At 38.0% G+C, this 13,344-nt stretch overlaps 1 protein-coding gene across 7 annotated transcripts in view; it reads left to right on the forward strand.

The window, feature by feature from the left end:
• Positions 1-4,549, forward strand: part of LOC122564158 (ELAV-like protein 2) — an 89,254-nt gene extending 84,705 nt beyond the window's left edge. For all 7 annotated transcript variants that reach the window (XM_043718859.1, XM_043718813.1, XM_043718850.1 and 4 more), the window contains 2 exons: positions 1,037-1,075; positions 1,877-4,549. In XM_043718859.1, the coding sequence (XP_043574794.1) occupies positions 1,037-1,075; positions 1,877-2,204 (367 nt within the window). In that variant the 3' untranslated portion in view covers positions 2,205-4,549. The remainder of the gene's footprint in view (positions 1-1,036; positions 1,076-1,876) is intronic.
• Positions 4,550-13,344: the final 8,795 nt, after the last annotated feature.

Consider the following 13,344-nt stretch of genomic DNA (forward strand, 5'->3'; position numbering starts at 1 on the left):
TCCACTAATAGTAAATTTGTCATGTGTACTTCTATATGAAAAACAGTAAAAAATTTAAGTTGCCACTTTGGAATTCTGTCATTGAAGTAAGCACCAAACTAAAACAAGTAGTACAGTTAAGACAGTTTAGTTAACAGCTCCTGGGCTGGGGGAACACCAACTTGAATAATGGAATACTTTGAAGCCGTAGCTGGGATGAGACTGCCATTCTGGAACAAGGCAGTGTAACCTTTCCAAATGGAGAAATTTTGCCCTAGACCTTTAGTACTTAATGGGAACCTAGCTTGCCCAGTTGAGGTGAAGTTTGCTCACTGAATACAAAGCCTTTTAGTTCTTGCCCATCCATTATTATTTCCAGTAACTGATTTGATTTAAAGTGGTTCTAAAACCATATCCCCTCAGATGGAATCCAACATGTGTTGGATCCTATTGTTGAGCAACTCCAGTCTCCAGAAGTGGTGAGGTCGAAATTTAATCTTGTCTTGCAACATAAGGTAATTACTGACTGGTGCTTTGCTTGAATGCATATTTTTTCTAATCTGTAAATACACCAGGAAACTTGTGCTTGTGTCCACTGGCATGTCTATCAAATTATACATAATCAATAATTTAGTTAAACATTGTCAAGATTCAAGATAAATTCATTCAAAGCAAAATAAAGCTTCCCTTGTACGAAGCTCTGCTTGAAGCTATTATTTGATGTATATGCATTGTCGTTCATTGTATGCTAAATCTGATGAGTCAATTTAGTGCAAGGCTTTTTGTATAATTGCATGAGAGATTACTGGGTATAAGGGTGATCATAATGTTTCTGCTTTTCCAATCCTTCCTTTCCCCTTCCGTACCGCCATCACATCCTATCCCATTCCAAATTTGATTAGCTTCAGTTTTAATCTTCATTTGACAATACACAGCACTACAGTGCTTTCCCCAAGTTTATTTGCAAACGAGAAAAATTCTACAATGAATATTAATCTCTTTGGGGTAGACAGCTTCGTTTTTTGCACAACTGAATTGCAAAATATCTGTCTTGCAGGTTGGACAATCTTCTAAATATGGCTTATGGCGTCAAAAGGTAATTATCCCCTTTTCCAGCAATTTGGAATTTTAGGATAAGTATTTTCCTGGTTTACTTCTGTATTTAGGAATTGTACTCCAAGTGTCTAATAGATTGAGATGTTGACTTCAATTAATCAATTTGCAATAATCCCATTGTATGAAATCGATTTATTAGTTTTGGAATAAGGCTAGTCTTTAAATCAGACTTGTTGCTTCCATGCAGCTCTTTTGTCCATGTTTCAAGTTCAACCTATAAAAGTGCTATTTGAATTTTTATTTTCCCGTTTCTTGGTTAAGTTCCAAGTGAAAATAACTTAAGTATATTAGAGAAACATAAAAACAAAAGTCTTGACCCTGCAAATCTGAAATAAAGCAGGAAATGCTGGTAAAGGGGTCGACATCTGTGGAGAGCAAAGGTTTTTGAGTTAAGACTCTTTGAAACAGAAGAAATGTTTGGAAAGGAATGCATGAGGGTATTCAATTGCTCAGATTGTGGGTCTACCTACAACACTGACTGCAGTGGTTCAAGAAGGCAGCTTGCTAATGCCTCCAGGGCAACTAGGGAGGAACATTACCTGCTGGCCCACATCCCACGAGTTATTGTGACCATTTTAATGTTAGACTGGAATGCTTAATTGTTATTGGCTAGTCTCAATGGGATGTTGATGATCTATAATGCAACATCAGTATTTGAACTATTTATGGTTTTAAAAAGTAAAAATACAGGACTCATCACTCTCATTGTAAAGCAACAATATTAAAAGTCTTGTCAACTTTGTTATGTATGAGGATACATTGTAGTTTTGATTTTTGGCAGGTTTTCGCCAATGACTATTGATGGAATGACCAGTTTGGCAGGCATCAATATTCCTGGACATGCTGGAACAGGCTGGTGTATCTTTGTTTACAATTTAGCACCTGATGCAGATGAGAGTATTCTTTGGCAAATGTTTGGACCATTTGGTGCTGTGACCAATGTGAAAGTCATCCGCGACTTCAACACAAACAAGTGTAAAGGATTTGGATTTGTGACTATGACCAACTATGATGAAGCAGCCATGGCAATAGCCAGTTTAAACGGATACCGTCTAGGGGACAGAGTACTGCAGGTGTCCTTCAAAACCAACAAAACGCACAAAGCCTAATATGTAACATAACTGTTATATAGCTATTCAAAAAGACATGTTAAAGCAAAACTTTATATATTAGTGCAAAGACTTTGTAAGTCAGTGTTAAGACAGAAGTATGACTATTTAGCATCCTAAGAATATGAGAAGGTTTTATATTGCTGGTAACTTTGCATTAAATCTTCTTTCATAGCTTTTATGTTTTGAAAATTGACGAGGTGCAGGGTTTTTTACCTGTCACACAACATTCTAGTAACCTCCTTTTGAAGGAGGTGGACCTTTTAAAAAAAGAAACTGTTTCAGCTGAAGGAAGAAAGACTCCTAGATTTTTACACAACTGCCTTGAAACAGTACATAAAGTGAATTTGTGAGGCTTTGTTTCTTTTTCTTTTTTAGAAGAAAATATATTTTGGTCAAGTATTTGATTTGCCTTTAAATTCATTGCATTTAAGTGATCAGTTTCAAAAGTGTTGGTTTACATTTGTTTTCTTTATTTACATGTTAAGTAAAGTTTTTATTTTGATAAGATTTTGGATTGGGAAAAGGGTGGGCTGCAATTATACCTTATTGTAAGGTTCTTGGAAATCCTTTTTTTTCATAACACAGTACCTTGCCAAAGAGAGAGAGCCTCTTTGCTGAAGTGGGTTTAAAAAAAAGCATCTATTTTTATAAAAGAAATTTGGAGAAACTTTTTACAGGACCTGGAACAAATATTTTGACTTGGTTACTTTGAGAATCTCTTCATACGACATCTAGTGAGCTTTTGAAAAAATTAAAACCAGGAAATTTCCAGTGGCTGGCATTTATTGGAAAGACATGTGATGTAGAGATTACCTTGAAGACCTTTGTATTACCAAGATGTAGAACCAGTGGGCACTGTGGGTTTCATTTGTATAATCAGTGGATCATCCTGGTTATTTGTGACAAAATGGCTCACGTTTAATTGTGATTTCAAGAATTAAAAAGAGGCTTAACATTGAGAGTGCATGCAAATATATCAATTATTGAAAATTGGGGGAAATATGTTCTTCCTGAAAGTATTCCCTTCTGTTAAAGCTCAAGGTGTTTAGTGATGTACACTCTCCTGCTGTATTGTCTGTGCTGGAATTGGGTGGAAAAATGATTGGATTTGCTTTGCAATACAGATTACAAAGCGGTCAGAATAAATTTAGAAAATGCAAAAATATAATAGACTGCACCTGAGCATTGTGTAATGTAAATAAGTCCTTGTGTTATGGACCTTTTTCTGCTTTTTGTTTTTGACTACATGCCAAGTGCTGTTTAAGGAACCTGAATGCTTTGTATGTTTTTTGTTTCTTGTAGACTGCATTAACATTACTTGAAGTTTACTTGTTTTGTTGTCCTAATGACCAGAATTGCAGTGCATCAGATTTGTTTGTTGTTGGTCTGTAGATAGTCTTGTTGCAGCTCTTTAAAACTATAGTGACACTGCTTTTGTTATATATGCATTTGTGGTACAATGGGTAAAGCCACAGTTTGAACAAATATGCTTACATTTTCATACTAAAAAGGAAGGTATCCTGTTGAAACGTTTAAAGTAAATTTGCAATTAATGCTTAAATCACTATGGGGAGATATAGCAGTTCTTTATCATAACAGGAATAAATTTGAAAAACTCTATTTTCAGAGAAGCATCTAGCTTAACTTATTCTTCTAAGAACAAATTGGTTGTGGAATTGCAGTCCTCGACCAGGTGCACTGATAACTGTAGTTAAATGTCCTGCTTTGTGTAAACTGAAATGCTCATGTGCTCTTCCCCTTAGAACAAGCAATGTGCTATGCATAACAGTTGTACATTTATCTTTGCTATTGCTTTTGAATACTGTAGTTATAAATTCTCAGCCTAGTTGAAGTACATATACTGTGAAGCACGTGAAAGTGTACACCCATGTTTTCATGCTAACCCACTCAATGCTGTCATATAGGACTAACCTTTAGGCTTTGCACAGAAGGGTTGCAAAAGAAACCATGTGCAGCTTTAAAAACAGACTCCTTTCAGTTAATTGTTAAAGCCAATAGTTAACATGAATGTTCTAGCCTATAGCCTATTTGTAGCTGAGTCAAATGCAGCAAAACTTAGTGGGAAAGCATGTGAATTGGTATTCACTTTACGATGTTTATCATAGCACTTAATAAAATGTAAGTCTGTATTTATTTGAAGTTGTAAAGTATGACAATTTACGTTGGTTGAATAGAATGTATGTTCCTTTGAGTATTTAAGAGGCTGTACATGTTTCTTTCCTTATATTGTGTTTGGATCATTTGTACTTTTTCATGTTCAGTACATCAATAAACAAAAGTTGAAGGGAATTAAAACTTGTTTTAAGGTTCAGTACACCTAATTATTGACTCTGAACTTGCCTTTATTTGTCTGCTGTGTGAAACTGGGAAAAGGAGAGAATTGGTTATATTCAAACAGATAATATCTTACTGAGCAAGATTTCAATTGTTGCTCTGACTCAACCTGGAAGTGCACCGATGTCTCATTGCAAAGAATTTAATCAAAATAAACAATTGTATGTGCTCCTGTCTTGGGCCAAAGTGAGCCCCGTTGAGCTATCTTTTTGTACAGATGAAACTAGTTTTAGTTCATAATAATACAGTATGGGAAATTTATTAATTTTGCTTCAAAAAAGCTGGAGCAAAGACTGATTTGCAGCTGACCGTTTACAAAATATCAATTTTCTGCTTTCACCAAGCCAGTGTTTTGGCCATTCCTGAAACCTCAACTTCCCAAATGTGTTCCAATGACTGTTCAGCTCATCTTTGGAATCGCTTTTACTACATCTTTTCCTTATTATCTCACCCAACCTTTATCCAATTTGAGTCTGATATGCTTTCAACTCGAGCATTTAATGAAAACAAATTGGTTATCCACGTGAGTGATACCATTACTCTGTATAGAGTATGTATATAATAGAAATCCAGTGAGGAGCCTGAAGGTCCTTTTTGAAATACTTGAAATTGAGCTTTGTTCTTTCTGACTTCAGTAGATTTGATATTGGATTTGTTCAGGTATGGTGAATCTGCAGTTCAGGAGGTACAGTTCAGCTGTGGCCATACCCACTACTACTTTTAAAAGCAGAAGAACATCTTCAAACACCGTGTGCACGTAAGCAGTCAGCTTTGGTTCAGTAGCAGCTCCTACGTTTAGTTATCTTCCAAGTCCCACTGTGTAGAGTTGATTGCAAAATCCAGGCTACCATTTCATAAAATCTGAGGAAGGGCAATGTAATAGGAGCTCCTGGCTACTTGAATGAGTTCCCAAGGCTCCATCTGTTCTGATATGGATATGAAAGATTAGATGTTATCTGAAGAGGTTTAAATGGTATTATTTGTTCTCCTGCTTAAATATGCACAAGCTCTTTATAACCTCATGTGTGTAAAAGCTTCAAACAACTTGCTGGCCTTACAGTAATGATGTATTAAGCATTTTGTGGCATCCAGTGCTATGTAAATCAAAGTGCCACTTTAAGTGGCTATTTAATTTTCTCATGTGCAAGTAATATACCACCTCAATTTGACTTTTAATGTTGAGCATTTAGTCTGAGGTTTTGCCCAGCAGTAGACTGACATTTAGTCTCTGTTCACTGATTAGAGTTGGTTTCAAATCTCATTTGCTTGTGATAACCCTTTACAGGAGTTACTTTTATATTTTTTGCATGTAGATTTGTTGAATGTTCTCTTGAAGTGGAGGTATCTACTGGAAACAGATTCCTCAAACTCTTGAACTTTATGTTCTAGATTTCCTACTTGTCTTTGGACAAGAACAGAACATGCATTAATAATTGGAGTAAAGTGTTCCCAAGACTGGGAAGTGATCCTGCAATTGTGAAATTAGAAGCTCATCCGTAAGTCCTTGTCAACTTGTTTTCAAGGGCATACTATTAATGCCAATGCAATTACATTATTTCCATTTACAAAATGCTGATTATCAGTTTTGCTGGATGTTTAATAGCTTTAAGTGAATGTAGAGTTCCTCACCTTGAAATCAGTCAGTGTGTATTTTCTACCAATGCAGGCAAGGATGATTAACCAAATTAGTTTTGATTTGGGACTGAAGATTTCTGTATTGTATTTTCTAACTGCCATCCAAGAAATGGTCTATCACTACTAATCCTTCACCTTCATATGGGCAGCACGGTGGCATTGCTGCCTCCTCACAGCACCAGAGACCTAGGTTCAATTCCCGCCTCAGGCAGCCGTCTGTGTGGAGTTTGCAAATTCTCCCCGTGTCTGCATGGGTTTCCTCCGGGTGCTCCGGTTTCCTCCCACAGTCCAAAGATGTGCAGGTTAGGTGAATTGGCCACGCTAAATTGCCCACAATGTTAGGTGAAGAGGTAAATGTAGAGGAATGGGTCTGGGTGGGTTGCTCTTCAGAGGGTCAGTGTGGACTTGTTGGGCCATAGGGTCTGTTCCCACACTAATCTAATATTCGCATCATGGATCCCTCTTTAGTGCCGTCAGATCCACTCAAGGTGGATGTACGAATACTGCCCAAGATCGATCATCAAAACCAACAGTGACTGTTGAATTCCCTATTTGTACTTACTGCTAAATGTAGGTCGCTACCAACCGTAAAACAAAAAAAGCTAATTATATTGGAGGCTTGGTTTTGCTCACTGATCTCAAAGATTAATAGGCAGCAGGATGCAGTAAAATAACTGATCAGGTTGCTGGAAGCATAAAATGTGAAATTAAATATTGAATTTTAGCCAAGGGAAAAGCTTGTAGATCTGCCTTTTCTTTCACACTTTGACTCCTTGTTTCTTCTTGCAGAGCAAAAATCTCCCTATCACATTTCACAAGCTAATACCGTTTGACCATAAATGGGAGCAGAAGTAGAGGCCATTCAGCCCAGCGAGTTTGCTCTACCATTCAACAAGGACATTCTGATCTGATCCTCCATTCTACTTCCCTGCCTTTCCCTTATAACCCTTGCTTCCAAAACGAATTTTAAAAATCTGTCTGCATTTGTTAGCAATTTCACATGGACGCAATTTAAAATTGAACTGAGCAATTACTTTCACAGATTTTTGTATTGCATTTAAATTTAATTTTTTTTCTAGGTGTGGCCAAATTAAATCTTTTGCATTCCTGTAAGCCCATGCTAAACTGTCCTTCAAGTTGGTCTGTATTATTGGAGTGCTGAATGATGAAAATGGAATATTTGAACTATTGATACGGATGCACTTTTTTTGGGCAAGGAGGAAAGTAGATAATCGTCAATGTAACACTGGAAATCTTCAACCTTTCACATTTGTATTAATGGTGAAAAGATTTGACCACTATTAATTTGTGGATCTTTCAATTGTGGGAAAGAGTGCTGAATCATTTCAGCATAAAATTTATTTCAACATGAACTTTCACTTGGAATTTTTCAAGAATTCAATTGTCTCAATGTTGGAGATTAATTTTGAAAATGTGTTCATTCCCACAGCATTCTAGTGTTTATCCAAAATCCAAAAAGCTCAAATCTGTTTTTAATGGAGTGTGGAGCATTATGTTGGAGTGTGAGCAGGTGACCAAACTCTACACAGATGTGACTTGGCAGCATGGCCCAGCACTGGCAGGCATCAGTTGTCTCAGTGCTGTAGTACACTCATGTCTGAACATAGAACATTACAGTGCAGTGCAGGCCCTTTGGCCCTCTGTTGCACCGACCTGTCATACCAATGTGAAGCCCATCTAACCTACACTATTCCATGTATGTCCATATGCTTGTCCAATGACTACTTAAATGTACTTAAAGTTGGCGAATCTACTACCATTGCAGGCAAAGCATTCCATACCCTTACTACTGAGTAAAGAAACTACCTCTGACATCTGTCCTATATCTGTCACCCCTCAATTTAAAGCTATCCCCCTCGTGCTCACTGTCACCATTCTTGGAAAAAGGCTCTCCATGTCTACCCTATGTTCCTCTGATTATCTTTTATATGTCTCTAAAGTCACCTCTCAACCTTCTCTCTAACGAAAACAACCTCAAGTCCCTCAGCCTTTCCTCGTAAGACCTTTCTTCCATACCAGGCAACATTCTAGTAGATCTCCTCGGCACCCTCTCGAAAGCTTCCACATCCTCCCTATAATGCGGTGACCGGAACCGTACACAATATTCCAAGTGCGGCCGCACCAGAGTTTTGTACAGCTGCAGCATAACATCACGGTTCTGGAACTCGATCCCTCTATTAATAAAAGTTAAAACACCTGTATGCCTCAACAACCCTGTCAACCTGGATGGCAACTTTCAAGGATCTGTGCACATGGACACTGAGATCTCTGCTCATCTACACTACCAAGAATCTTACCATTAGCCCAGTACTTTGCATTCCAGTTACTCCGACCAAAGTGAATCACCTCATGCTTGTCTGCATTAAACTCCATTTGCCACCTCTCAGACCAGCTCTGCAGCTTATCTATGTCTCTCTCTAACCTACAACATCATTCATCATTACCCACAACTCCACCGACCTTAGTGTCGTCTGCAAATTTACTGACCCACCCTTCTACGTCCTCATCCAGGTCGTTTATAAAAATGACTAACAGCAGTGGACCCAACACCCACCCTTGCAGTACACCACTGGTAGAGTCATAGAGATGTACAGCATGGAAACAGACCCTTCGGTCCAACCTGTCCATGCCGACCAAATATCCCAACCCAATCTAGTCCCACCTGCCTGCACCCAGCGCACATCCTTCCAAACCCTTCCTATTCATATACCAATCCAAATGCCTCTTAAATGTTACAATTGTACCAGCCTCCACCACATCCTCTGGCAGCTCATTCCGCACACGTACCACCCTCTGCGTGAAAAAGTTGCCCCTTGGGTCTTTTTTTTATATATCTTTCCCCTCTCACCCTTAACCTATGCCATCTGGTTCTGAACTCCCCAACCCCAGGGAAAAGATTTGTCTATTTATCCTATCCATGCACCTCACCATTTTGTAAACATGTATAAGGTCACCCCTCAGCCTCCGACGCTCCAGGGAAAATAGCCCCAGCCTGTTCAGCCTCTCTCTCTAGCTTAAATCCACCAACCCTGGCAACATCCTTGTAAATCTTTTCTGAACCCTTTCAAGTTTCACAATATCTTTCCGATAGGAAGGAGACCAGAATTGCACGCAATATTTCAACAGTGGCCTAACCAATGTCCTGTACAGCCGCAACATGACCTCCTGTACTCAATACTCTGACCAATAAAGGAAAGCATACCAAACTGTTAGCTTTTTTTATTTCATTGTGAAAATGTCACTTATTCCAAAATCTGAAAAATTTCACTAAACAAATGGCCCCAAGGATTTCAGATAAAGGATTATGTACCTGTATTCATTAGGAGCCAATGCATGTGCTACCAGTTTTTTTTTAAAAAACTGCATCCAATATTTAACCAAATTTTGGCTGTACATTAACTTGGCACCATCTCCCTCTATTCCCTAAATTATTTTATTTGAAGGTATGTATGCACATGCAATCTATTCCCTTCACCATTCTAATAATGCCTAAGTCTGTACTTTTCTGGAGTCGCAGCTTTTTAAATTCTTCCAGTAATAGAATAGTTTCAATTGTGTTTTAATCTTATCCTGTACTTTCTTGTCACTCACTGCATGAGGCAACTAAAACTATTCCCAAATCACAGCATATAGATTGCTAAAAGGCAATGTTAGCAATCTCCCTACTCATTTGAGAGGTTATCCTGGTGACTGGTCTCATGATACTTTTTGTTCTACATAACACAGTTAATTGAAATGTAATTGTTATCTAAAAATTTTTACCTGTGAAAATTGAGACCCATTGACATGTACTATGAGCAATCTGGTGCTCGTCATGATTTTCAATGCATTGGGGTGGAACAGATGAAGGAAGTTGCCTCCAGCTTCCTGTATTTAAAATAGAGTAGAAGTTATGCATACAAAATCACATCAAGAGGTATAAGTGATGTTTAATTTTTGCTTCACGTTATTAAACCTGAATTCTGCAAGTGGTGAAACATTTTTGGTACGCTAAAATATTATTTCATTTGGAGTGCAAGTATGCATACTTGTGATTCAAAATCCTGTTCAGTTTAACTTTAATGAATCCTTATGCAATTTAGGATTGATTAAAGCTATTGAATTAAACTGAAGACTGCGCTTGTCAGTGAACACTTAGCCATCGCTGAGCTAGTTATTGTGATGATGCATTGCTATTCTAGTAATTTTAGTCTAATGCATAGTCGTAGTGTCAGACAGCATGGAATCCCGACCCTTCAGCCCAACCAGTCCATGCTGACCATGTTCCCCAACTGAACTGGTCCCGCCTACCTGCACTTGATCCATCTCCCTCCAAATCTTTCCTGTTCATCTCTGCTGGAATTTGTTAGAATGAACAAATATCCCTTATGCCATATGAGGTGAGAAATGTAGATAAAGAATGCTATGAGTCCTGTATTTTGTGGATGGATATATGGACCAGGTTATGAAGAGTGAGCAATTATAACCCAAGTAGGTGTTCTCTGAATTGGTGCGTGTGTCAATGTCATTAAGGACTTGAGTCAAGATTAGAGTGGTGCTGGAAAAGCACAGCAGGTCAGGCAGATTTTAACCTTAAGACTTGACCCCTGCCCAAATGGTCATTTGCATTTTTCTTTATGGTCACTCGATAGTTCTTGATTGTTTGCTCCCAGCTTTGTTAGTGAAGCTCTTTGCAATATCCCAAACTAAAACCAGATGTGGTCAGCTAAGAACAAATTATCAAAACAAGGACTTGTTCATGGTTGCGTTTCGTGCTGAGTGGAGGTGAGGACAGGCTGGAAGGTGAATTTTGGCACCATGAAGAGGAGTAAGGAGATTTTTGTTACACCCCTATGATCTAGAGTGGGGTTGCCTGTCTCCAGCAGCTTCCAAGAGGCATTGGAAATATTTTTGCAGGTGGCTGGGGAATAGAAAACTGTGGAAAATGGGGAAATGTAAATTACAGAGCATTCAAAGAGCTGCTACTGGTATGATGGAACTAATGAGGATCTCCTTTGCTTTTCTAAAAACTGCCTTTGTTTACTTTTTTATCAGAACTCCAATTCTGCTTGCATTCAGGACTTCACATTTTCCATACATTTGTCCAAGCTTTTTTCCTATATAGATCCTTCAACTTATTAAATTAGTCATAGAGATGTACAGCATGGAAACAGACAATTCGGTCCAAACCATCCATGCCAACCAGATATCCCAACCCAATCTAGCCCCACCTGCCAGTACCCGGCCCTTATCCCTCCAAATCCTTCCCATGCATATACCCATCCAGATGCCTTTTTGAATGTTGCAATTGTACTTCTATTTGCTTTACTTTTTCAAACATTTTACTAAAGCTTTTACTAAATGTTTACTAAAATTTATTTACTCTTTTATTGCTATCGTTTTCAGCCATCAGCTGGAGATATAAAGCAGCTGATTAGCTCATTTTCATGACTTTGATTTGAAGATGGTGATCCTTGAATAAAAAGGTCTAAGGTGATTTCTATTAAAGGTTCAAAAAAAAAGGAAATGGAGAATCACAACACTATTAGTCAGGAGTTGAAATTGGGTGGATTGAAATGTCGAAACAATGTTTAGAAGGTATAGTTGTCACTGGCCAAGGTAGCATTATCACCAGTGTGAAGTTGAGAATCTCTCGAAGTTTATTTTCTACGTACCCTATCAATTTCTTTGAAACATCTGAAGTGATTGCTGTAAATCTTGCATGGCTGATATTTCATCTTTCAATTGCTGATACAATTTTTTTTTCATTGGCAACTTTACTATTTAAAATACATAACACATTCATCAATCTATAGGTAACCCTCCTCTCATGAAAAGAAAATGTTTTTGTTAATTCCAACATAAAGGTGTCTTATACCTTCCTCAGTTACTTGAAATCTTGATGCCACAAGTAATGAGGAAAGGGGTGTCCCATGGAAATTGGCATAAGCAAAGGAATTGACTTGAGTAATCTAATTACAATTTCCAGGCATCAAACTAGAAGAGAAACAATTTCTTGACCAGAGCTGTTTTCTGCACATCCTTCTGTCATCTGTGCTCTTGCAAACAAAGCTATCCTTGCTTACTATCTCTCTGCCTGAAACAGCAGCATTTAAATGCTTTCTTCTGATTGTAATTCGGTAGGCAATGCAAAACCTGGATGCATTGTAATCTTGTGTAGTTCAAGCATACAGTGCCCATTGCACCAGTTAGTCAAACAGCTGTTTTAGTTTGACGTAGAGAAATTAACTAAAGTTTTGGTTATCACTTCACATTCTTCCTACCAATGCATCCCTTTAAATGACATAAGACCCCAATACAGACATGCATATGTTATTGCAGTTAGCAAGATAGGTTGAGGCAATATATAGTATGCTAGTCTTCATTTAAAAGCAGTGCAAGAGCATGGATGTGCTGAACTTACTCCAACTGTAGCCTAACTAGAGTCTAGTATCACATCCACTTCTGAATGTGACCCTTTAGGAAGACTATGAATATATTGGAGATATTGCAGAAAGAGGATTCCAGGATTAGGAAAACAGATTGACATTTATTCTTTCCAATAGTTGAGAGGAAAGGATCTGAACAAAGTTAAAGATAAACTGCTTTGGTGCGTTTAAAAAAAATCCAAAATGAAGCGCACATTTAAAGTAATTGCGAAAACAAACTCAATGCAGTGACTAGTTAATGTCTTGAATCTACATCCTAAGTGTGGTGGAGCCTGGTTCAATGAAACCCTTCAATTGGACTGTTTCCTGAAAAAGAATATGCAGGGTTACAGGGAGAATAGCAGAAAGGGAATACGTTTATGCAGAAAGATGTTGCAGATATGGGTCAAATAGCTGCATGGTGTGATTCCACATACACTCAGCCCTGAGTTACCCTCTGGTGCCTTTTCCACATTCTACTTCCTTTTGTTTGCTGAACTTTGTAACCCTTTAACTTCCATACTAGCATTCCAGCACTCCTGCAGGAGTAGCTAATGGACTTACAGGAGTAGCTTCCACCATGGAGGTAGTTATTGATATGAGCCTCTTGTCTGATAGTGAGATCCTAAAAGTGCAATAAATGATGTTTAGTAGTGTTTCTTTCTCTTGAGATTAGACTTTTCATCTATGCTGTTGATTAGTATTGATCCTTCATGCTG

This window comes from Chiloscyllium plagiosum, chromosome 2 (genome assembly GCF_004010195.1).
Source record: "Chiloscyllium plagiosum isolate BGI_BamShark_2017 chromosome 2, ASM401019v2, whole genome shotgun sequence".
Taxonomy (NCBI): Eukaryota; Metazoa; Chordata; class Chondrichthyes; order Orectolobiformes; family Hemiscylliidae; genus Chiloscyllium; species Chiloscyllium plagiosum.